We start from the raw sequence: 24,612 nt of genomic DNA, 5'->3' as shown, positions 1-24,612 counted from the left end.
TTTCACTAGTATTACTTCTATTCTATCGATTGAGCAAGAGAATTCACCAAGTCAACTGTTTCAACTACAAGATAAAGTGATCGTAAATTGGTAATTTGGCTAATTTAATGCAAAGTTCAAAATACTCCAATTTCAAAATAGGGTCCAGAATAAACAATGCAGGCATTCCTGGCACAAAACTAACATTTCCTCTGTTCGTCAGTTATGTTTTCGGGTTTTACTAATGAATTCCATTTTGATTTTTTATTCACATAATGAATTTTTATTCGAACCAAAAAATAGAAGATTTACTGTTATGCAATATTGTAATAATTGTATAAAGAATATCACCACATTTGTGAACATATATTAGACCCACCAGCAGGTGTGTATTAGATGTGTGAGATCATTTGTTTACTCTTGAACATCGGCAAAAATTTAACATTTCCACTAATTTGAGCTCAGTTTCAAGCCATTTCCAGTACTAAAACCAATAAAAATCATCTCTATTTCTGTAATATATCTTACATTCTATCAAATGAGACCAAGAAATCACAAATGCAACTATAAAAACATACGAAAAAACACTGCAAAGTCGCTGTTTTAATCGAAAATTACGGTCTCAGTTTTTTCTCTCATTATGCACTATGTGCAGCAGGATTTGTTTTATGTGGTGCACACATACCACATAGATGTATTCTCTCATATCTAGGCCAAAAGTTACCACTCACAGCTTATCAGAGTCAGCTGAGCTCATGACGTAGATCTATGGTTTGGACCCTCAACGTAAAGCCGTAGATCTACGGCACGGACCCTCAAAGGGTTAAGTGAAGCAACATAGTGGTGTTAAGTGAAGCAACATAGTGGTGTTAAGTGAAGCAACTTAGTGGTGTTAAGTGAAGCAGCAGCATCACATAATGGTAGAGGGGGGGGGAGTAAGGGGTGAGAGTTACATCAGATGAGAGGAAAGGGGAATTACTTAAGAAAAATAGTTAGGTTACAGAGAGGCAGAGATTAATTTGATGTGACAGGCAAGATCAGGGAGGTGTAACCTTGTGATGTGACAGGCAAGATCAGGGAGGTGTAACCTTGTGATGTGACAGGCAGGGTCAGGGAGGTATAACCATGTGATATGACAGGCAAGGTCAGATAGGTGTTACCATGTGATGTAACAGTCAAGGTCAGGGAGGTGTTACTGTGTGAAGTGACAGACAAGGTCAGGGTGGTGTTACCATATGATGTGACACTCAAGTTCAGGGAGGAGGTGTTTCCATAGGATGTGTCAGGCAAGGTCAGGGAGGAGGTGTTACCATGTGGCAAATAAGACCAGGGAGGAGGTGTTGCCATTTGATATGACAGAAAAGGTCAGGGAGGTGTTACCATGTGATGTGACATGCAAAGTCAAGGTGTTACCATGCAATGTGACAGGCAAAGTAAAGGAGGTGTTACCATGTGATGTGACAGGTAAGGTCAGGGAGGTGTAACCATGTGATGTGACAGAGAAGGTCATTAAGTTAATTCACATGACAAACGTACTAAGCTCAATCACATGACACCTTTACTAAGCTCAGTCACATTGACACCTTTACTAAGCTTAATCACATGATACCTTTACTAAGCTTAGTCACATGACACCTTTTTAGTAAAGGTGTCATGTGACACCAGTCACATATATACTGTGGAAGTACATACATCATACACAGAATTTGTGATAGAAATCGGACATCACATAATATAAAAAAAAACACTCGACCTTCCTTATTAAGCAAGGAAAGCCTGTATTTTAAAATTTGTTCATGCTTATAATAAATCAGTTTCTTAAAAAAGCATAAAATTACACAAATCAATTGGAAATCAAGAATAAAAAAAATTATTTCCACTAAAGAATTTCCTTTATTTTTTATTTATTTTATTATCACACCGGCCGATTCCCACCAAGGCAGGGTGGCCCGAAAAAGAAAAACTTTCACCATCATTCACTCCATCACTGTCTTGCCAGAAGGGTGCTTTACACTACAGTTTTTAAACTGCAACATTAACACCCCTCCTTCAGAGTGCAGGCACTGTACTTCCCATCTCCAGGACTCAAGTCCGGCCTGCCGGTTTCCCTGAATCCCTTCATAAATGTTACTTTGCTCACACTCCAACAGCACGTCAAGTATTAAAAACCATTTGTCTCCATTCACTCCTATCAAACACGCTCACGCATGCCTGCTGGAAGTCCAGGCCCCTCGCACACAAAACCTCCTTTACCCCCTCCCTCCAACCCTTCCTAGGCCGACCCCTACCCCGCCTTCCTTCCACTACAGACTGATACACTCTTGAAGTCATTCTGTTTCGCTCCATTCTCTCTACATGTCCGAACCACCTCAACAACCCTTCCTCAGCCCTCTGGACAACAGTTTTGGTAATCCCGCACCTCCTCCTAACTTCCAAACTACGAATTCTCTGCATTATATTCACACCACACATTGCCCTCAGACATGACATCTCCACTGCCTCCAGCCTTCTCCTCGCTGCAACATTCATCACCCACGCTTCACACCCATATAAGAGCGTTGGTAAAACTATACTCTCATACATTCCCCTCTTTGCCTCCAAGGACAAAGTTCTTTGTCTCCACAGACTCCTAAGTGCACCACTCACTCTTTTTCCCTCATCAATTCTATGATTCACCTCATCTTTCATAGACCCATCTGCTGACACGTCCACTCCCAAATATCTGAATACGTTCACCTCCTCCATACTCTCTCCCTCCAATCTGATATTCAATCTTTCATCACCTAATCTTTTTGTTATCCTCATAACCTTACTCTTTCCTGTATTCACCTTTAATTTTCTTCTTTTGCACACCCTACCAAATTCATCCACCAATCTCTGCAACTTCTCTTCAGAATCTCCCAAGAGCACAGTGTCATCAGCAAAGAGCAGCTGTGACAACTCCCACTTTGTGTGTGATTCTTTATCTTTTAACTCCACGCCTCTTGCCAAGACCCTCGCATTTACTTCTCTTACAACCCCATCTATAAATATATTAAACAACCACGGTGACATCACACATCCTTGTCTAAGGCCTACTTTTACTGGGAAAAAATTTCCCTCTTTCCTACATACTCTAACTTGAGCCTCACTATCCTCGTAAAAACTCTTCACTGCTTTCAGTAACCTACCTCCTACACCATACACTTGCAACATCTGCCACATTGCCCCCCTATCCACCCTGTCATACGCCTTTTCCAAATCCATAAATGCCACAAAGACCTCTTTAGCCTTATCTAAATTTCCTTTATATAAAAAGAATTAATGGGGCAGCAGACAGTGGAAACCCCTGAGTGAACTATGTTTTATGTTGTTATGTTATTGCAGCATTGTAACCTCGTGTATGTCTGATGAACACAGAGTTATAGTGGCAGGGGAAGGTTAGTAATTCAAATAGTAGTTGCAAGGAGTTATCAGTCATATCCTGAGTGGTGTTAGGATACCGTAGATAGGGATGAACTTCAAAATGAGCTGATGTAGGCTAGCTTAGCTTCTTTATTTTGTGATTAAAAAAAAAAGCAGTGTGTTAACTTGAGAGAAGATACCATGATGCTAGCAAAAAGCTTTTGATCCAAAGATCATAAATCAGACTTGGTTATTTGCAGTAAACAGGCATTACATGACCCCAGCAGGTTTAAACATTTCCCCTTAATCCTAATAGTGATAATATGTATGTTATCCTAGGAAGTAGGTTGGTAGACAGCAGCCACTCAGGGAGGTACTACCGTCCTGCCAAATGAGTGTGAAATGCAAGCCTGTGATTGCTGTACATGTTGGTAGGATTGCTGGTGTCTTTTTTTTTTTTTTGTCTCATAAACATGCAAAATAACAGGTATATCTTGCTACTTCTACTTACACTGAGGTCACACTACACATGCATGTACAAGCATATACATGTATATATACACACCCATATGGGTTTTCTTTTATTTTCTTAATAGTTCTTGTTCTTTATTTTCTCTTATCTCCTTGGTTAAGTGGAAGAGAATTCTTACTCCATAAGCCATGTGTGTTGTAAGAGGTGACTAAAATGACGGGAGCAAGGGGCTAGTAACCCCTTCTCCTGTATATATTACAGGTCTGCCATCACTAATCCAGCAATCAGTTATCCGGTTCCATCAGTAATCCGGCACTAATTTCAGTCATTTCAATTTCTTTTTCTCCATTTATTGTTATAACTTGCTCACTTTTAGCCCTAGCCATGGTTCCAATGAATAAAAGTAATGCTTCTCATTGTGTAAAGCACCTATACCGTACATTGTCCATAAAAGATTAGATAGCTTTGAAGCCACTGTCGGTTGCTGTGAGCTCCCAAGTCTTGTGATATGAAGGAATATGCTTTATTATTACACCAATATCAACACTACGGCTTATTTACTTATTGCAATTGATATAATATGACATAATAAACAATATACTTAACATAAAAACATGGTAAATACTCCAGAATGAATAATAATAATAATAATAGAGGGATAAAAGTACCATCTTATCCCTGTGTAGTACAGGGATAACTATGATATACACTCATTTTTGTTGATTATCTCGGAAGTTATTCATTTATGTCTTAACATTAATAATGATGTCTTAGCATTAATAATGATAGGAATGCACTGAATTTCAGACAGCATAAAAGAACCCCATAAAAGGACCCCAATAGAAATAAGTCACTTTGTCTGACTTTTTTGAGTTATCCTAGGTTCTCTACACATATGCTGCTATGTATAATAATCTATGTAACTGTATTTGTTGTTTGTTGGACTATCTTATTGAAACTTGGGTAGTGTATGATGGAAAGATGCTTCTTAACATACACCAAAAATGAAAGAAATCAGACAATAAATAACGGAGTTCACTTCTCGGCCATTAGCATGTGGTTTTTATGGCTGGATTCTCATTTTTTTGGTCTCATTTGATAAAATGGAAGATATATTACAGAAATAAATATGATTTTGATTGATTTCACAACGAAAAGTTCCTTGAAATTGAGCTCAAAGTAGCAGAAATGTTCGGCTCTTTGCCGATGTTCAAGAATAAATAAATGACGCCACCGTCCAATACATGTCCAAGTGGCAAGTCTAATACACAGTCACAAATGGGTTGACATTATTTATACAATTATTATAATAATGCAATAGTCTGCATAACAGTAAATCTATTTTTTGTATGAATAAAAATTCAAAATGGAAAGCAAGATTAATATAAAAGGGTCCTGGAGACATGACTGATGAACAGAGAAAATGTTATTTTAGTGCCAGGAATGTCTGCATTGTTTATTCTGGACCCTATTTTGAAATTGGCATCTTATGAAATTTGTGTGAAATTGGCCAAATTGCCAATTTCTCACCATTTTTTTTTTTGTAGTTGAAATAGGTGAATGGGCAGTTTTTTGTACTCAGTCCACAGAATAGAAGTAAGTTTATTCAGGTATACACAAAAACAGTTACATATCATACATAGCAGCATATCTGTAGAGAACCTAGGATAACCCAAAAAAGTCAAAGTGACTTATTTCCATTGGGGTCCTTAAAGACTATCATGTAGTCGATGGGTTTTAATGCGTAATAAACCAGCTAGCCATTTTGTATGAAAAGCCAGAAACAAGAACAGATCTTGCAAGAGCCCTTGCAAGATTGCTCTTGCAAGAGTTGCACTGAAGCAAAGGTTCAGTGCAGTGCTTGTATAAACCTTACTGAATTTAAATCGTCTACAGAATTTAAATCCACTAGCGAAATAGCTATGAGTTTGGTAGACTGGAACAATGGAATGGGCCAAAAATAAGGTGAAAATTGGGTGAAATCGCCGATGCGTAAATATCGCCATTGGGTTAAGTGTATTCTAACCTAACCACTCTGTAATCCGGCAAAGTTACTAATCTAATACCCTGCAGGTCCCGATGATGCCGGATTAGTGAAGGCTGGCCTGTACTAAAATTAAAAAGAAAAACTTTCATTTTTCTTTTTGGGTAACCCTGCCTCGGTGGGATACGGCAAGTTTATTGAAAAAAAAAATGTATGTTACGTTTATATGAAGAGAGAGACACTGAATTTTGAGTGAAATAGTACTGAATGAAAGCAAAGATTAATGTTATAATCTGGTGTTGTAAATAAATATGGAACTGTGTGACCTGTATTGGTTTGTTGCTTATGTTTGAATTTAATATATTTGGCTTTGTTTGCAGCACGAAGCGTCAAGCGATGATGACAGAGCAGGAACTGCAACTAGAGCTGGAAGGACCTACTAAGAAGAAAAAAGCTGCAAAAGAAAGAAGACCTATGAAAAAATATGCTAAGAAAAGGAAATAGATATATTTTATTTAGGTACATAAAGATATTCTTATATTGGTTGTTTTTTCATCTCTTTCGTGTATCTAAATCAAATATACTGTGCCATCTATAAGTAAACAGCAACATGAAAAATGCAGTCTCCTCTTCTTCACAACACACTATTAACTTCTCCATATTGACAACTCTTACCTCCCTTCTGTGTGTTTCATCAATCTACAATCATTTATTTTCATGGCATACATAAACCATCTAAATAATCTGGGCTTTTTTATTCAGTGTCCTACATCTATATATATACATATATATATATATACAGTGGACCCCAGGTTTACGATCAGCTCCCAATGCGACCAATTATGTAAGTGTATTTATGTAAGTGCGTTTGTATGTGTATGTTTGGGGGTCTGAAATGGACTAATCTAATTCACAATATTCCTTATGGGGACAAATTCGGTCAGTACTGGCACCTGAACATACTTCTGGAATGAAATAATATCGTAAACCGGGGGTCCACTGTATATTTTTTTTTCTCAACAAACCGGCCGTATCCCACCAAGGCAGGGTGGCCCAAAAAGAAAAACGAAAGTTTCTCTTTTTAAATTTAGTAATTTATACTTGCCCCTTGCCCCCGGCATTTTAGTCGCCTCTTACAACACGCATGGCTTACGGAGGAAGAATTCTGTTCCACTTCCCCATGGAGATAAGAGGAAATAAACAAGAACAAGAACCAGAAAGAAAATAGCAGAAAACCCAGAGGGGTGTGTATATATATGCTTGTACATGTATATGTGTAGTATGACCTAAGTGTAAGTAGAAGTAGCAAGATGTACCTGAAATCTTGCATGTTTATGAGACAGAAAAAAGGACACCAGCAATCCTACCATCATGTAAAACAATTACAGGCTTTCGTTTTACACTCACTTGGCAGGACGGTAGTACCTCCCTGGGTGGTTGCTGTCTACGAACCTACTACCTATAATAAATCTTATGTCTGCAATTTTATGTGTATACAATGAGAGAGATTTTGGGAAATGTTGAGTGAGTGCGTGGGGAGTTTTGAACCAATTGAGAGAGTACTTGTGGTTGGGGATCTCAATGCTCAAGTGGGTAAAAATGTTGTAGAGGAAGTAGTAGGTAAATTTGGGGTGCCAGAGGTAAACGAAAATGGGGAGCCTTTAATTGAACTATGTGTAGATAGAGGTTTGGTAATAAGTAATACATATTTATGAAAAAGAAGATAAGTATACAAGATATGATATAGCACGTAATGAAAGTAGCTTGTTAGATTATGTGTTGATGGATAAAAGGTTGATGGGCAGGCTTCAGAATGTACATGTTTATAGAGGGGCAATGGATATATTGGATCATTATCTAGTTGTAGCTGCAGTTAGGGTATCTCATAAATGTTTAACCTGTGACCCAGTCAAACTTTGTTATTTTTAATTACATTACCAAACAGAATACTCCATTCTACTGAATGCTCAGCAACACAGTAAATGACCATATGACCTGTCTTTGAAATACTCATTTGTGCTTAATTGTTATTTGTTTACAATAATGTTTACCACTGAATATATCATTGCTTAGTTAATCTTAAGTTAATTTTAAGCCAGCCCATAATGCTCTGCATACAAGGGGCTTTGGCATGTTACACTTAACCACTGTATTTCTTTGTACTTCTATGTATCATGTTCAAATTAATAAATAAATAAAATAAGAGGTAGATGGGACAAAAGGAAAATGGCAGCAGTAAGCGAGAGAGAGGTGAAAGTTTATAAACGAAGGGAGGAGGAAGTTAGCCTGAGATACAAACAACTTTTGGCAGAAAGGTTGGCTAGTGCAAGTATGGGTAGTGGGGGGGTTGAAGAGGGATAGGATAGTTTTAAAAATGCAGTACTGCCTCACCTCACTTATCGACATACTCGTTCACCAACGACTCAGACTTACGATGTGCTCTCTGACCAGTATGCATACCTGAATGTATATTAGAGCTGATTTCCTCTGTTCTTTTTAATACAGTATGCAGTACACTATTGTGTAAGCATTTGAAAATATGCCAGAAATGTTATAAATGGTGCAAAGGTGACATTAAAACAATATCAAAGAGTATGCTCCTCACTTAGCAATGAATTCGTTTACAGATGTGGTCTTAGGAACGGAACTCCGACGTTAAGTGAGGAGAGGCTATATTAGAATGTGGGGCAGAAGTTTGTGGCTATAGGAGGGTTGGTGCAGGAGGAAAGAGGAGTGGCACTGGGGAATTCCATGGGGTTGGATGTGAGTGGCCATGATGTGGAAGAGTTGATGGAGGACCCCAATCAAGAGCTAACCACTGATGAGCTGCAAGAGCTTCATCTGCAACAGCAACAGACCACAGCTCAGGAAATTGCTTCAGAGGACGAGGAGGAGGAGGAAGAGAGATGGAAGAAGGTGCCTTCTTCAGAGATTAAGGAGATTTGTGCAGTGTGGAGCAACATCACCCTGAGAAAGCTGTAGTAATCTGTGCTGGTGACTTTTACAATGACAATGTCATGTCCCATTTTAGGCAAATCTTGAAGAGACGCCAGAAACAGAGCTATCTGGACAGATATTTTGTGCGACAGGGGTCCAGTGACTCTCAAGCAGGTCCTAGTGGCATTAAAAAACTAAGAAGGGAAGTGACCCCAGATAAAGACTTGGTACCTACAGTCCTTATGGATGGGGATTCCCCTTCCAAACAATAACCTCTCTTCCCTTTCCCCTTCCTCTCTTCCAACCACCAACAACAGTCTTCAATAAAAGTAAGTGTCATGTTGAATGTTCATTCTTTTGTGCATGCAAATCTATTTTTAAGGTAAAAAAAATTTTTTGTTAATACTTCTGGGTGTCTAGAATGGATTAATTGGATTTACATTTTTTTATGGGGAAAATGGTTTCAGTTTTTGTCAATTTCCATTTTCGACAATCTCTCTCTCTGGAATGTATTAAACACGAAAACTGAGAGGTCCACTGTATATGGAAAGTAAAAGAAAGATGAAGAGAGTAGTGAGAGAGTGCAAAAAGAGAGCAAATGATAGAGTGGGAGAGGCACTGTCAAGAAATTCTGCTGAGAATAAGAAAAACTGGAGCGAGATAAACAAGTTTTAAATATTGATGAAGAAAAGGAGGCAGTAATTTCATGCACTCGCCATGGAGGTATACCATCTTTTAGGAGTGAAGAAGAACAGGACGTGAGTGTGGAGGAGGTGTGTGAGGCATTACGTAGAATGAAAGGGGGTAAAGCAGCTGGAACTGATGGGATCATGACAGAAATATTAAAAGCAGGGGGGAGGATATAGTGTTGGAATGGTTTGTATTTTTGTTTAATAAATTTATGAAAGAGGGGAAGGTACCTAGGGATTGGCAGAAAGCATGTATAATTCCTTCATATAAAGGGAAGGGGGACAAAAAAGATTGTAAAAATTATAGGGGAATAAGTTTACTGAGTATACCATGTATAGTGTATTGTAGGGTTATTATTGAAAGAATTAGAGGTAAGACAGAGAGCAGGATTGCGGATGACCAAGGAGGTTTTAGAGTGGGTAGGGGATGTGTAAATCAGGTGTTTACATTGAAGCATATATGTGAACAGTATTTAGATAAAGGCAGGGAAGTTTTCATTGCATTTATGGATTTAGAAAAGGGATATGATAGAGTGGGTAGGGGAACAATGTGGCAGATGTTGCCAGTGTATGGGATAGGTAGTAAGTTACTAAATGCTGTAGAGTTTTTAAGAGGATAGTGAGGCTCAGGTTAGGGTGTGTAGAAGAGAGGGAGACTACTTCCCGATAAAAGTGGGTCTTAGACAGGGATGTGTAATGTCACCATGGTTGTTTAACTTATTTATAGATGGGGCTGTAAAAGAAGTAAATGCTAGGGTGTTGGGGAGAGGGGTGGAATTAAATTATGGGGAATCAAATACAAAATGGAAGTTGGCACAGTTACTTCTTGCTGCTGATACTGTGTTTTTGGGGGATTCTGAAGAAAAGTTGTAAAGGTTAGTGGACGAGTTTGGGAGGGTGTGTCAAGGTTGAAAGTGAACATAGATAAGAGTAAGGTAATGAGGGTATCAAACAATTTAGATAAAGAAAAATTGGTTATCACATTGGAGGGAGGAAGTATGGAAGAAGTGAATATTTTCAGATATTTGAGAGTTGACTTGTCACTGGATAAGTTTATGAAGGATGAGGTAAACCACAGAATTGATGAATGAAAAAAGGTGAGCAGTGCATTGAGGTATCTTTGGAGACAAAGAACATTGTCCATGGAGGCAAAGAATAGAATGTATGAGAGTATAGTGGTACCAACACTCTTATATGGGTGTGAAGCATGGGTTGTAAATGCTGCAGCGAGGAGGTGGCTGGAGGCAGTGGAGATGGCCTGTCTAAGGGCAATGTGAGGTGTAAATATTATGCAATGAATTCGTAGTGTGGATAGGAGAAGGTGTGAAGTTACTAAGAGTATTAGAGGTCTGTTGAGGTGGTTTGGTCATTTAGAGAGAATAGAACAAAGTAGAATGACTTAGAGAGCATATAAAGCTATTGAGGAAGGAAGGCAGGGTAGGGGTTCCCCAAAAAGGTTGGAGGGAAGGGGTAAAGGAGGTTTTGTGGGCGAGGGGCTTGGACTTCCAGCAAGCGTGTGTGAGCATGTTAGGTAGGAGTGAATGAAGACGAATGGTTTTTGGGACCTGACGTGCTGTTGGAGTGTGAGCAGGGTAGTATTTTGTGAAGGGATTCAGGGAAACCAGTTAGCCAGACTTGAGTCCTGGAAATGGGAAGTACAATGCCTGCACTTTAAAGGAGGGGTTTAGGATATTGGCAATTTGGAGGGACGTCTAAATTGTCATATCTGAGCACCTCTGCAAAGACAGTGATTATGTATGAGTGATGATGAAAGTGTTGAATGATGATGAAAGTTTTTTTTTTTCTTTTTGGGTCACCCTGCCTTAGTGGGAAGCATCTGACATGTTGAAAAAAATAAAAAAAAAAACTGAATTCTTCACAAATTGGGTATTATTCATTACAGGATGGTTAATTAAAACTACAGTGGAACCCCAGATTTTGTTCTTAATTCGCTCCAGAAGGTCATTCTAAATCCTGAAAGTGTGAAAACTGAAGTAATATTTCCCATAAGAAATAATGTAAATACAGTTAATTAGTTTCAGACACCCAAAAATATTAACAAAAAATACATTTTTTAACCCTTTGAGGGTTGAGAGCCTTGATCCTGAACTCCCACTCTGGGTCAAAAAATATTCGGAAAAAGAAAAATTCTGTAATGATGGAGTGTTTTTGCAAGTGTTATAGGCTAAAAAAAAAAAATTGTGTGATCAGTACTTACTGAGATATGGAAGTGTGAAGTTGACAGAAAATGAACCGCTTACGGCAACATCGCTTAGTGCCGGTCACGTGGTAATTGTTTATTTTCTACTTTTTTTTTTATTTTTAACATTTTATTGTTTCAAGTAACTTTTATGGCCTCTGAAACCAATATAAGGTATATTGGATGTATATTCACTTGTTGTATGCTACACAATAACCAGAGAAACAATCTTGTCATTTATGTTGTTTACAAAACATGTTTACACAAACCAACAATAAAAAAATTTGTTTATTACTATTTCTATCATATATACACACATATAGAGTCACCGGACATGTTCCTAGAACTGGTACAGCTTCTGGAAGCTCATTATTGTTGTGTGTGGGTGGACTTGTAAATATGCTGAGTCACTGCATTACACCATCACTCACTAACCCTCACTGCCTTCCACAACAGAAATAACTTCCTCACCCCACCAACCCACATGGAAATAAGTCAATGTCTGACGTTTTTGGGTTTTCCTAGGCTGATGATTGTCCTTCCTTCCTTCCTTCCTTCCTTCCTTCCTTCCTTCCTTCCTTCCTTCCTTCCTTCCTTCCTTCCTCCCTCCCTCCCTCCCTCCCTTCCTCCCTCCCTCCCTCCCTCCCTCCCTTCCTCCCTTCCTCCCTTCCTTCCTTCCTTCCTTCCTTCCTTCCTTCCTTCCTTCCTTCCTTCCTTCCTTCCTTCCTTCCTTCCTTCCTTCCTTCCTTCCTTCCTTTCTTCCTTTCTTCCTTCCTTCCTTCCTTCCTTCCTTCCTTCCTTCCTTCCTTCCTTCCTTCCTTCCTTCCTTCCTTCCTTCCTTCCTTCCTACCTGCCTTCCCTCCTTCCTACCTACCTTCCCTCCTTCCTTCCTTCTTCCTTCCCTCCTTCCTACCTACCTTCCCTCCTTCCTTCTTCCTTCCTCTCATCTCTTTCTTTCTTTCTTTCTTTTATTCTTTCTTTCTTTCTTTCTTTCTTTCTTTCTTCCTTCTGGATTCCTGGGCATTGCTTTTGGTCACAAACTCCTCAGAACCATAAAATTCATCTTTACTGACACTTCCATCTGTGTTTGAACTGTCACTTGGGAACAAAAGAGTCCCACTTCGCTGAGGAGTGAGGTGTTTCTTACTGTGAAGTATGTTGAACAAAGCGTATTGAAATGGTGTTCCCACAATGCACCACTGGCTCCACAATTTTTTTTTATACTGCGCACACTGACCGTGCAGACCCATTCTTTCACATGTAGGCCTACCAGGTTTCTCCCGATTGATTTGAATGCGCTAGAATTTATGTGTATAAGTACTTGACTGACCCCATGTGTTATGACGTATATGTACATGACCGAGCCTCAAAAGGTTAAAGAATAACTATAGTTTTACATACAGAAAACAATGAGAAATAAATATAAAGCACTAATGAAATGGATAAATGAACATTTAACATCACTTTTACGTTTATTGAAGACTCTTGTTGGCATATGGAGGGAGGAGAGTTTATTGTTTGGAGACAGGACTAAATACTATCTATCACAATTCATCTAATATGACATAATAAACAATATTAATAACATAGAAACATGATGTATACTCTAGAATGAATAAAATATGTCATTACATATGTGATTAGTGGTGGTGGTGGTGTTGGATGTATCAGGGCCACTGACAGCATAGCCATATAGTAATGGTGGTGGTGGCAGTGGCAGTGGCCACCACTACTAGTCACGCTGAAACACCACTAGTCACATTGAAACAATGTACAGTGGACCCTCAGTTATCGGCTGTAATCCGTTCCAGAAGGCCGGCCGAAAAACGAAATAATATTTCCCATAAGAATTAATGGAAATACAATGAATCCATTCCAGACAAAAATATTCACAAAAAAAAAAAAAAAAAAAAAAATTTTAACAATTATATAAATATTACCTTCATTGAAGACTAATGCTGGCTTCTGGAAGATGGGGAGGAGGAAAGAGAGAGGACTTAGTGTTTGGAAGGGAAATCCCCCTCCATAAGGACTTCAGGTACCAAGTCCTTATCTGGGGTTACTTTCCTTCTTGGTTTTTTAATGCCACTAGGACCAGCTACACTTCTGCATGCTTGCTACACTTCCTGTATGCCTGCTACATTTCTTGTATGCCTATTACACTTCCTGCATGCCTGCTACACTTCCTGTTTGATTTCTACACTTCCTGCATGTTTGCTACACTTCCTACATACCTGTTACACTCCCTGCATGCCTGCTATACTTCCTGCTTGCCTGCTACACTTCCTGCATGCTTGCTACACTTCCTGCATGCCTGCTACACTCACTGCATGCCTGTTACATTCCCTGCATGCTTGCTACACTTTCTGCATGCTTGCTACACTTCCTGCATGTCTGCTACACTCCCAGCATGCCTGCTACACTCCCTGCATGCCTGTTACACTCACTGCATGTCTGCTACACTTCCTGTATGTCTGCTACACTTCCTGTATGCCTGCTACACTTCCTGCATGCCTGCTACACTTCCTGCATACCTGCTACACTTCCTACATGCCTGCTACACTTCCAGCTTGCCTGCTACACTCCCTGCATGCCTGCTTCACTTCCTGCATGTCTGCTACACTCCCAGCATACCTGCTACACTCCCTGCGTGCCTGTTAAACTCACTGCATGCCTGCTACACTTCACACTTAAATTCCATGGTGTTTCTCACTTTCTTTACCACAGGAACTTTCTTTGGAGCCATGGTTACTTATTTCACAGTTGCACTGCAAAAATAACAAACTACAGTGGAACTTCTACTTGCGAGTTTAATCCGTTCCATGACCTTGCTCGCACCTGGATTTGCTCGTTTGCAGAGTCAATTTTGCTCATTTAAATTAATTGAAATGCAATTAATCTGTTCCAGTGGAATTCTGTTCTTCAATAATTTCGCAAATATCAACTCTACGGCTTATTTATCCATCACATTTCATCTAATATGACATATTGAACAATATAAATAATGGTGAAACCTGATTTATATTCTAAAATGAATAAAATATGTCATTCATGTAGTGGTTTGGGGGGTGTCGGTGGTGGACGAGAGTTTGTCTGGAGACCGGGCAAAATACTTCTTGACTTTTTCGCTATCATCAACTCTACGGCTTATTTATCTATCACAGTTCATCTAATATGACATAACAATCAATATGAATAACATAGAAACCTGATATATACTCTAGAATGAATAAAATGTCACTATATATGTGACGGCGGCAGCAGCCGACGAGTGTTTGTCTGGAGACAAGACAAAATACTCCTTGAATATTTTGCTATAATCAGCTCTATGGCTTATTTATCTATCACAGTTCATCTAATATGACATAACAAACAATATAAATAACACAGAACCCTGATATATACTCCAGAATGAATAAAATATGCCATTATGTAACAGGTGGAGGCAGCCACAACTGCTCCCTCTTTGTTGTGGTAAACACTGCCATCTAGTGACGGCCTTTTGAAGCCGTCTGTTATTATATTTATTATGTAGTACATTATTATTGTATATGTATTAATATTATATATACTATATTATTATTATTATTATTATATGTCTTTCTTTCAACGCACCGGCCGTATCCCACCGAGGCGGGGTGGCCCAAAAGGAAAAACGAAAGTTTCTCCTTTTACATTTAGTAATATGTATAGTATACAGGAGAAGAGGTTACTAGCCCCTTGCTCCCGGCATCCTAGTCACCTCTTACAACACGCATGGCTTACGGAGGAAGAATTCTGTTCCACTTCCCCATGGAGGTAAGAGGAAATAAACAAGAACAAGAACTAGTAAGAAAAATAGAAGAAAACCCAGAGGAGTGTGTATATATGTACAGTGGACCCCCGGTATTCGATATTAATCTGTTCCTGAGAGCTCATTGAATACCGAAAATATCGAAAACCGAATCAATTTTCCTCATAAGAAATAATGGAAATCAAATTAATCCGTGCAAGACACCCAAAAGTATGAAAAAAAAAATTTTACTACATGAAATATTAAGTTTAATGCAATAGAATAATTACAATAGCAATAAAATAATTGACACTTACCTTTAATGAAGATCTGGTGATGATTGATGGGATGGGAGGAGGAGAGAGGTGTTAGTGTTTAGAAGGGGAATCCCCTTCCATTAGGACTTGAGGTAGCAAGTTCTTTTCTGGGGTTACTTCCCTTCTTCTTTTAATGCCACTAGGACCAGCTTGAGAGTCACTGGATTTCTGTCGCACAACATATCTGTCCATAGTGGCCTGTACCTCCCGTTCCTTTATGACATTCCTAAAGTGTTTCACAACATTGTCAGTGTAATAGTCACCAGCACGGCTTGCAGTAGCTGTGTTAGGGTGATTATCATCAAAAAAGGTTTGCACTTTAAGCCACTTTGCACACATTTCCTTAATCTTTGAAGTAGGCAATTCCTTCAATTTCTCCATCCCCTCCTCCAAAGCAGTTTCCTCAGGTGTGGCCTCTTGCTGTTGAAGATGATCTATCAGCTCATCAGTGGTTAGTTCTTCATTGTCCTCCTCCACCAACTCTTCCACATCCTCCCCACTAACCTCCAACCCCAAGGACTTCCCCAATGCCACAACGGATTCCTCAACTGGCATAGGATTCTCAGGGTTAGCCTCAAATCCTTCAAAATCCCTTTTGTCTACACATTCTGGCCACAGTTTTTTCCAAGCAGAGTTCAAGGTCCTCTTAGTCACTCCCTCCCAAGCCGTACCTATAAGGTTTATACAACTGAGGATATTAAAGTGATCCTTCCAAAACTCTTTTAGAGTCAGTTGAGTTTCTGTGGTCACTATAAAGCACTTTTGAAACATAGATTTTGTATACAGTTTCTTGAAGTTCGAAATGACCTGCTGGTCCATGGGCTGCAGGAGAGGAGTGGTATTAGGAGGCAAAAACTTTGACCTTAATGAAGCTCATGTCCCCAGAAAGTTGCTCTGCCAAGTCTGTAGGATGACCAGGGGCATTGTCTAATACCAGGAGGCACTTAAGGTCTAATTTCTTTTCAGTTAGGTAATTTTTCACAGTGGGGGCAAATGCTTGGTGTAACCAGTCATAGAAAAAGTCCCTAGTGACCCATGCCTTACTGTTTGCCCTCCACAGCACACACAAATTACCCTTGAGGACATTGTTTTTCCTGAACACTCTGGGAGTTTCAGAGTGATACACCAATAAAGGCTTCACTTTGCAATCACCACTAGCATTGGCACACATGAGAAGAGTAAGCCTGTCTTTCATAGGCTTATGTCCTGGGAGTGCCTTTTCCTCCTGAGTAATGTAGGTCCTGCTTGGCATTTTCTTCCAAAACAGGCCTGTTTTGTCACAATTAAACACTTGTTCAGGTTTCAAGTCTTCACTGTCTATGTAATCCTTGAATTCCTTCACATATTTTTCAGCTGCTTTTTGGTCCGAACTAGCAGCCTCACCATGCCTAATCACACTATATGCCACTATGATTCTTAAATCTTTCAAACCAACCTTTGCTGGCCTTAAATTCACTCACATCACCACTAGTTGCAGGCAATTTCTTTACCAAATCGTCATGCAACTGCCTAGCCTTTTCACAAATGATCACTTGAGAGATGCTATCTCCTGCTATCTGTTTTTCATTTATCCACACCAATAACAGTCTCTCAACATTTTCTAACACTTGCGGTCGCTGTTTCGTAATCACAGTTGCACCTTTTGCAAGAACAGCTTCCTTGATTGCCGTTTTCCTGGTCACTATAGTAGAGATGGTTGATTGGGGTTTATTATACAACCTAACCAGCTCCGACACACGCACTCCACTTTCGTACTTTGCAATTATCTCTTTCTTTATTTCATAAGTCATTAGCACCTTTTTTCTCGAAGGGTTGGCACTAGAAGCTTTCTTGGGGCCCATGGTGACTTATTTTGCAGAAACAAGCACCAAACACAGTGATAATATGGAATGTACCGAATGTATCCTTAGATGCGCGCACACTGGCTGGCTTGTAAACACTGGCACACACGGGGCAGTTCAGGCCACACGTGGACACGTCTCGTACGAATCGTATCGAATACTGGGTTTTCAATCGAATACTGAGGCAAATTTTTTGTGATATAATGCATCGAATACCGGATTTATCGAATACCGATGCCATCGAATACCGGGGGTCCACTGTATATGCTTGTACATGTATGTGTAGTGTGACCTAAGTGTAAGTAGAAGTAGCAAGACGTACCTGAAACCTTGCATGTTTATGAGACAGAAAAAAGGACACCAGCAATCCTACCATCATGTAAAACAATTACAGGTTTCCGTTTTACACTCAATTGGCAGGACGGTAGTACCTCCCTGGGTGGTTGCTGTCTACCAACCTACTACCTAGATTATTATATGTATTATTATTATTATTATTATTACGTAGAATGAAAGGGGGTAAAGCAGCTGGAACTGATGGGATCATGACAGAAATGTTAAAAGCAGGGGGAATATAGTGTTGGAGTGGTTGGTACTTTTGTTTAATAAATGTATGAAAGAGGGGAAGGTACCTAGGGATTGGCAGAGAGCATGTATAGTCCCTTTATATAAAGGGAAAGGGGACAAAAGAGATTGTAAAAATTATAGAGGAATAAGTTTACTGAGTATACCAGGAAAAGTATACGGTAGGGTTATAATTGAAAGAATTAGAGGTAAGACAGAATGTAGAATTGCGGACGAGCAAGGAGGTTTCAGAGTGGGTAGGGGATGTGTAGATCAAGTGTTTACATTGAAGCATATATGTGAACAGTATTTAGATAAAGGTAGGGAAGTTTTTATTGCATTTATGGATTTAGAAAAGGCATATGATAGAGTGGATAGAGGAGCAATGTGGCAGATGTTGCAAGTATATGGAATAGGTGGTAAGTTACTAAATGCTGTAAAGAGCTTTTATGAGGATAGTGAGGCTCAGGTTAGGGTGTGTAGAAGAGAGGGAGAATACTTCCCAGTAAAAGTAGGTCTTAGACAGGGATGTGTAATGTCACCATGGTTGTTTAATATATTTATAGATGGGGTTGTAAAAGAAGTAAATGCTAGGGTGTTCGGGAGAGGGGTGGGATTAAATTATGGGGAATCAAATTTAAAATGGGAATTGACACAGTTACTTTTTGCTGATGATACTGTGCTTATGGGAGATTCTAAAGAAAAATTGCAAAGGTTAGTGGATGAGTTTGAGAATGTGTGTAAAGGTAGAAAGTTGAAAGTGAACATAGAAAAGAGTAAGGTGATGAGGGTATCAAATGATTTAGATAAAGAAAAATTGGATATCAAATTGGGGAGGAGGAGTATGGAAGAAGTGAATGTTTTCAGATACTTGGGAGTTGACGTGTCGGCGGATGGATTTATGAAGGATGAGGTTAATCATAGAATTGATGAGGGAAAAAAGGTGAGTGGTGCGTTGAGGTATATGTGGAGTCAAAAAACGTTATCTATGGAGGCAAAGAAGGGAATGTATGAAAGTATAGTAGTACCAACACTCTTATATGGATGTGAAGCTTGGGTGGTAAATGCAGCAGCGAGGAGACGGTTGGAGGCAGTGGAGATGTCCTGTCTAAGGGCAATGTGTGGTGTAAATATTATGCAGAAAATTCAGAGTGTGGAAATTAGGAGAAGGTGTGGTGTTAATAAAAGCATTAGTCAGAGGGCAGAAGAGGGGTTGTTGAGGTGGTTTGGTCATTTAGAGAGAATGGATCAAAGTAGAATGACATGGAAAGCATATAAATCTATAGGGGAAGGAAAGAGGGGTAGGGGTCGTCCTCGAAAGGGTTGGAAAGAGGGGGTAAAGGAGGTTTTGTGGGTGAGGGGCTTGGACTTCCAGCAAGCGTGCATGAGCGTGTTAGATAGGAGTGAATGGAGACGAATGATACCTGGGACCTGACGATCTGTTGAAGTGTGAGCAGGGTAATATTTAGTGAAGGGATTCAGGGAAACCGGTTATTTTCATATAGTCGGACTTGAGTCCTGGAAATGGGAAGTACAATGCCTGCACTTTAAAGGAGGGGTTTGGGATATTGGCAGTTTGGAGGGATATGTTGTGTATCTCTATACGTATATGCTTCTAAACTGTTATATTCTGAGCACCTCTGCAAAAGCAGTGATAATGTGTGAGTGTGGTGAAAGTGTTGAATGATGATGAAAGTATTTTCTTTTTGGGGATTTTCTTTCTTTTTTTTTTGGGTCACCCTGCCTCAGTGGGAGACGACCGACTTGTTGAAAAAAAAAAAAAATTATTATTATTATAATTATTATTATTATTATTATTATTATTACAATATAAATAATTTGTAATTTTTATTCACACAAAAAATATAAAATTTACTGTTATGCAGACTACTGCCTTACTGTAATAATTGTATAAATAATGTCAACCCATTCATGACTGCATATTGGAATGGGCAGTGACGTCATTTGTTTACTCTTGAAAATAGCCAAAACAATCGAACATTGCTCACGAAATTGTAATGACACGATTGCAAACAAACCATACCACGGGCAGGATTTGAACCCGTGGTCAGAGAGTCTCGAAACTCCAGACCGTCGCGTTAGCCACTGGACCAGCTAGCCACAATAAGATTCGTCCAACTAGGTATATTTCTACACCATAGGAAGGTTAGCATAGGCACCACTGTGACCACAAATGCAAGTTTTTACAAATGAATCTCCAGCTAGCGTGGCCATGACGAACTCTAGCTCAAGTCCCCTCAATGCCGTCAACATGACTCACAAAATCGTAATGACACGATTGCAAACAAACCATATTTTTACACCATGGTGTAGAAATATACCTAGCTGGACGAATCTTATTGTGGCTAGCTGGTCCAGTGGCTAACGCGACGGTCTAGAGTTTTGAGACTCTCTGACCGCGGGTTCAAATCCCGCCCGTGGTATGGTTTAATCGAACATTTCTCCTACAATGAGCTCAATTTCAAGGTACTTTTCATCGTGAAAGCAATCAAAATCATATCTATTTATGTAATATATCTTTCATTCTATCAAATGAGACCAAAAAAACGAGAATACAACCATAACAGCCATACGAAAATACTGCTAAGGGGTGGCTAGTTGCTGAGAGGTGAACTCATTATTTATGCTCCGATTTCTTTCATTTTTGGTGTACGTTAAGAAGCATCTTTCCACCATACATTGTCCAAGTTTCAATAAGATAGTCCAACAAACAAATGAGATCCAATTCCCTAGATCAAGAGTAAGAGCCCCTCACCAGCGTCGAGGAACCTCCCTTGAGTTCTGCTCGCGTATGGAAATTTCGCTCGTGTATGGAAGCAAAAAATCGACCCATCGACTGCTCGTATTTGGAAAAACAAACAGGTGGATGCGCTCGCAAGTAGAGGTTCCACTATACAATGGGAAATAAGCAAAATGTTTGGATGTATGAGCAGAATCTTCCTCAGCCACCGAGAGACACAGCCAAACTGATGCGCAAGTGGCATCAGCGGGCAGATGGACGCATCCCAAATGGCCGATAACTGGGTACTAAAAAATCGGTCGATCACCGAGTTCACCAATAACAGAAGCGGCCAATAACCGGGGGTCCACTGTCTCATAAACACGCTAGATAACAGGGATATCTTGCTACTCCTACTTACACTTTGGTCACACTTCACAGACCCGCACATGCATATATATATATACATACATCTAGGTTTTTCTCCTTTTTCTAAATAGCTCTTGTTCTTCTTTATTACTTCTATTGTCCATGGGGAAGTTGAAAAGAATCTTTCCTCCGTAAGCCATGCGTGTCATATGAGGCGACTAAAATGCTGGGAGCAATGGGCTAGTAACCCTTTCTCCTGTAAACATTTACTTAAAAAGAGAAGAAGAAAAACTTTATAAAACTGGGATGCTTGAATGTGTGTGGATGTAGTGCGGATGACAAGAAACAGATGATTGCTGATGTTATGAATGAAAAGAAGTTGTATGTCCTGGCCCTAAGTGAAACAAAGCTGAAGGGGGTAGGGGAGTTTAGGTGGGGGGAAATAAATGGGATTAAATCTGGAGTATCTGAGAGAGTTAGAGCTAAGGAAGGGGTAACAATAATGTTGAAGGATCAGTTATGGAAGGAGAAAAGAGAATATGAATGTGTAAATTCAAGGATTATGTGGATTAAAGTAAAGGTTGGATGCGAAAAGTGGGTCATAATAAGTGTGTATGCACCTGGAGAAGAGAGGAATGTAGAGGAGAGAGAGAGATTTTGGGAGATGTTAAGTGAATGTATAGGAACCTTTGAACCAAGTGAGAGAGTAATTGTGGTAGGGGACGTGAATGCTAAAGTAGGAGTAACTTTTAGAGAAGGTGTGGTAGGTAAGTTTGGGGTGCCAGGTGTAAATGATAATGGGAGCCCTTTGATTGAACTTTGTATAGAAAGGGGTTTAGTTATAGGTAATACATATTTTAAGAAAAAGAGGATAAATAAGTATACAAGATATGATGTAGGGCAAAATGACAGTAGTTTGTTGGATTATGTATTAGTCGATAAAAGACTGTTGAGTAGACTTCAGGAGGTACATGTTTATAGAGGGGCCACAGATATATCAGATAACTTTTTAGTTGTAGCTACACTGAGAGTAAAAGGTAGATGGGATACAAGGAGAATAGAAGCATCAGGGAACAGAAAGGTGAAGGTTTATAAGCTAAAAGAGGAGGCAGTTAGGGTAAGATATAAACAGCTATTGGAGGATAGATGGGCTAATGAGAGCATAGGCAATGGGGTCGAAGAGGTATGGGTTAGGTTTAAAAATGTAGTGTTAGAGTGTTCAGCAGAAGTTTGTGGTTACAGGAAAGTGGGTGCGGGAGGGAAGAGAAGCGATTGGTGGAATGATGATGTAAAGAGAGTAGTAAGGGAGAAAAAGTTAGCATATGAGAAGTTTTTACAAAGTAGAAGTGATGCAAGGAGGGAAGAGTATATGGAGAAAAAGAGAGAGATTAAGATAGTGGTGAAGCAATGTAAAAAGAGAGCAAATGAGAGAGTGGGTGAGATGTTATCAACAAATTTTGTTGAAAAATAAGAAAAAATTTTGGAGTGAGATTAACAAGTTGAGGAAACCTAGAGAACAAATGGATTTGTCAGTTAAAAATAGGAGAGGAGAGTTATTAAATGGAGAGTTAGAGGTATTGGGAAGATGGAGGGAATATTTTGAGGAATTGTTAAATGTTGATGAAGATAGGGAAGCTGTGATTTCATGTATAGGGCAAGGAGGAATAACATCTTGTAGGAGTGAGGAAGAGTCAGTTGTGAGTGTGGGGGAAGTAAAATGAAAGGGAGTAAGGCAGCTGGGATTGATGGGATAAAGATAGAAATGTTAAAAGCAGGTGGGGATATAGTTTTGGAACCGTTGGTGCTATTATTTAATAAATGCATGGAAGAGGGTAAGGTACCTAGGGATTGGCAGAGAGCATGCATAGTTCCTTTGTATAAAGGCAAAGGGGACAAAAGAGAGTGCAACAGTTATAGGGGGATAAGTCTGTTGAGTATACCTGGTAAAGTGTATGGTAGAGTTATTGAAAGAATTAAGAGTAAGATGGAGAATAGGATAGCAGATGAAGAAGGAGGCTTTAGGAAAGGTAGGGGGTGTGTGTGGACCAGGTGTTTACAGTGAAACATATAAGTGAACAGTATTTAGATAAGGCTAAAGAGGTTTTTGTGGCATTTATGGATTTGGAAAAGGCGTATGACAGGGTGGATAGGGGGGCAATGTGGCAGATGTTGCAGGTGTATGGTAGAGGAGGTAGGTTACTGTAAGCAGTGAAGAGTTTCTACGAGGATAGTGAGGCTCAAGTTAGAGTATGTAGGAAAGAGGGAGATTATTTCCCAGTAAAAGTAGGCCTTAGACTAGGAAGTGTGATGTCACCGTGGTTGTTTAATATATTTATAGATGGGGTTGTAAGAGAAGTAAATGCAAGGGTCTTGGCAAGAGGCGTGGAGTTAAAAGATAAAGAATCACACATAAAGTGGGAGTTGTCACAGTTACTCTTTTTACTGATGACACTGTGCTCTTGGGAGATTCTGAAGAGAAGTTGCAGAGGTTGGTGGATGAATTTGGTAGGGTATGTAATTGAAGAAAATTAAAAGTGAATACAGGAAAGAGTAAGGTTATGAGGATAACTAAAAGATTAGGTGATGAAAAATTGGATATCAGATTGGAGGGAGAGAGTATGGAGGAGGTGAATGTATTCAGATATTTGGGAGTGGACGTGTCAGCGGATGGGTCTATGAAAGATGAGGTGAATCATAGAATTGATGAGGGGAAAAGGGTGAGCGGTGCACTTAGGAGTCTGTGGAGACAAAGAACTTTGTCCTTGGAGGCAAAGAGGGGAATGTATGAGAGTATAGTTTTACCAACGCTCTTATATGGTTGTGAAGCATGGGTGATGAATGTTGCAGCGAGGAGAAATCTGGAGGCATTGGAGATGTCATGTCTGAGGCAATGTGTGGCGTGAATATAATGCAGAGAATTCGTAGTTTGAAAGTTAGGAGGAGGTGCAGGATTGCCAAAACTGTTGTCCAGAGGGCTGAGGAAGGGTTGTTGAGGTGGTTCGGACATGTAGAGAGAATGGAGCGAAACAGAATGACTTCAAGAGTTCATCAGTCTGTAGTGGAAGGAAGGCGAGGTTGGGGTCGGCCTAGGAAAACTTGGAGGGATGGGTTAAAGGAGGTTTTGTGTGCGAGGGGCTTGGATTTCTAGCGGGCATACGTGAGCGTGTTTGATAGTGAATGGAGACAAATGGTTTTTAATACTTGATATGCTGTTGGAGTGTGAGCAAAGTAATAGTGGACCCCCGCTTTACGATCAGCTCCCAATGCGACCAATTATGTAAGTGTATTTATGTAAGTGCGTTTGTACGTGTAGGTTTGGGGGTCTGAAATGGACTAATCTAATTCACAATATTCCTTATGGGAA

At 39.6% G+C, this 24,612-nt stretch overlaps 2 protein-coding genes across 4 annotated transcripts in view; one reads left to right on the top strand and one right to left on the bottom strand.

Annotated features, from left to right (window-relative positions):
- LOC128696337 (RNA cytidine acetyltransferase) overlaps positions 1 to 6,581 on the top strand; it is a gene marked incomplete at its 5' end in the record, with an annotated part of 179,451 nt that extends 172,870 nt beyond the window's left edge. Inside the window, 1 exon segment of the mRNA XM_070090239.1 lies at positions 6,200 to 6,581. Coding sequence (XP_069946340.1) covers positions 6,200 to 6,323 — 124 coding nt within the window.
- Rab39 (RAS oncogene family member Rab39) overlaps positions 1 to 24,612 on the bottom strand; it is a 552,594-nt gene that overhangs the window by 232,646 nt on the left and 295,336 nt on the right. The gene's annotated exons all lie outside the window — the stretch shown is intronic.

The sequence above is a fragment of the Cherax quadricarinatus genome, chromosome 31 (assembly GCF_038502225.1).
Source record: "Cherax quadricarinatus isolate ZL_2023a chromosome 31, ASM3850222v1, whole genome shotgun sequence".
Lineage (NCBI taxonomy): Eukaryota > Metazoa > Arthropoda > Malacostraca > Decapoda > Parastacidae > Cherax > Cherax quadricarinatus.
This window is presented reverse-complemented; position numbering and strand designations above follow the sequence as displayed.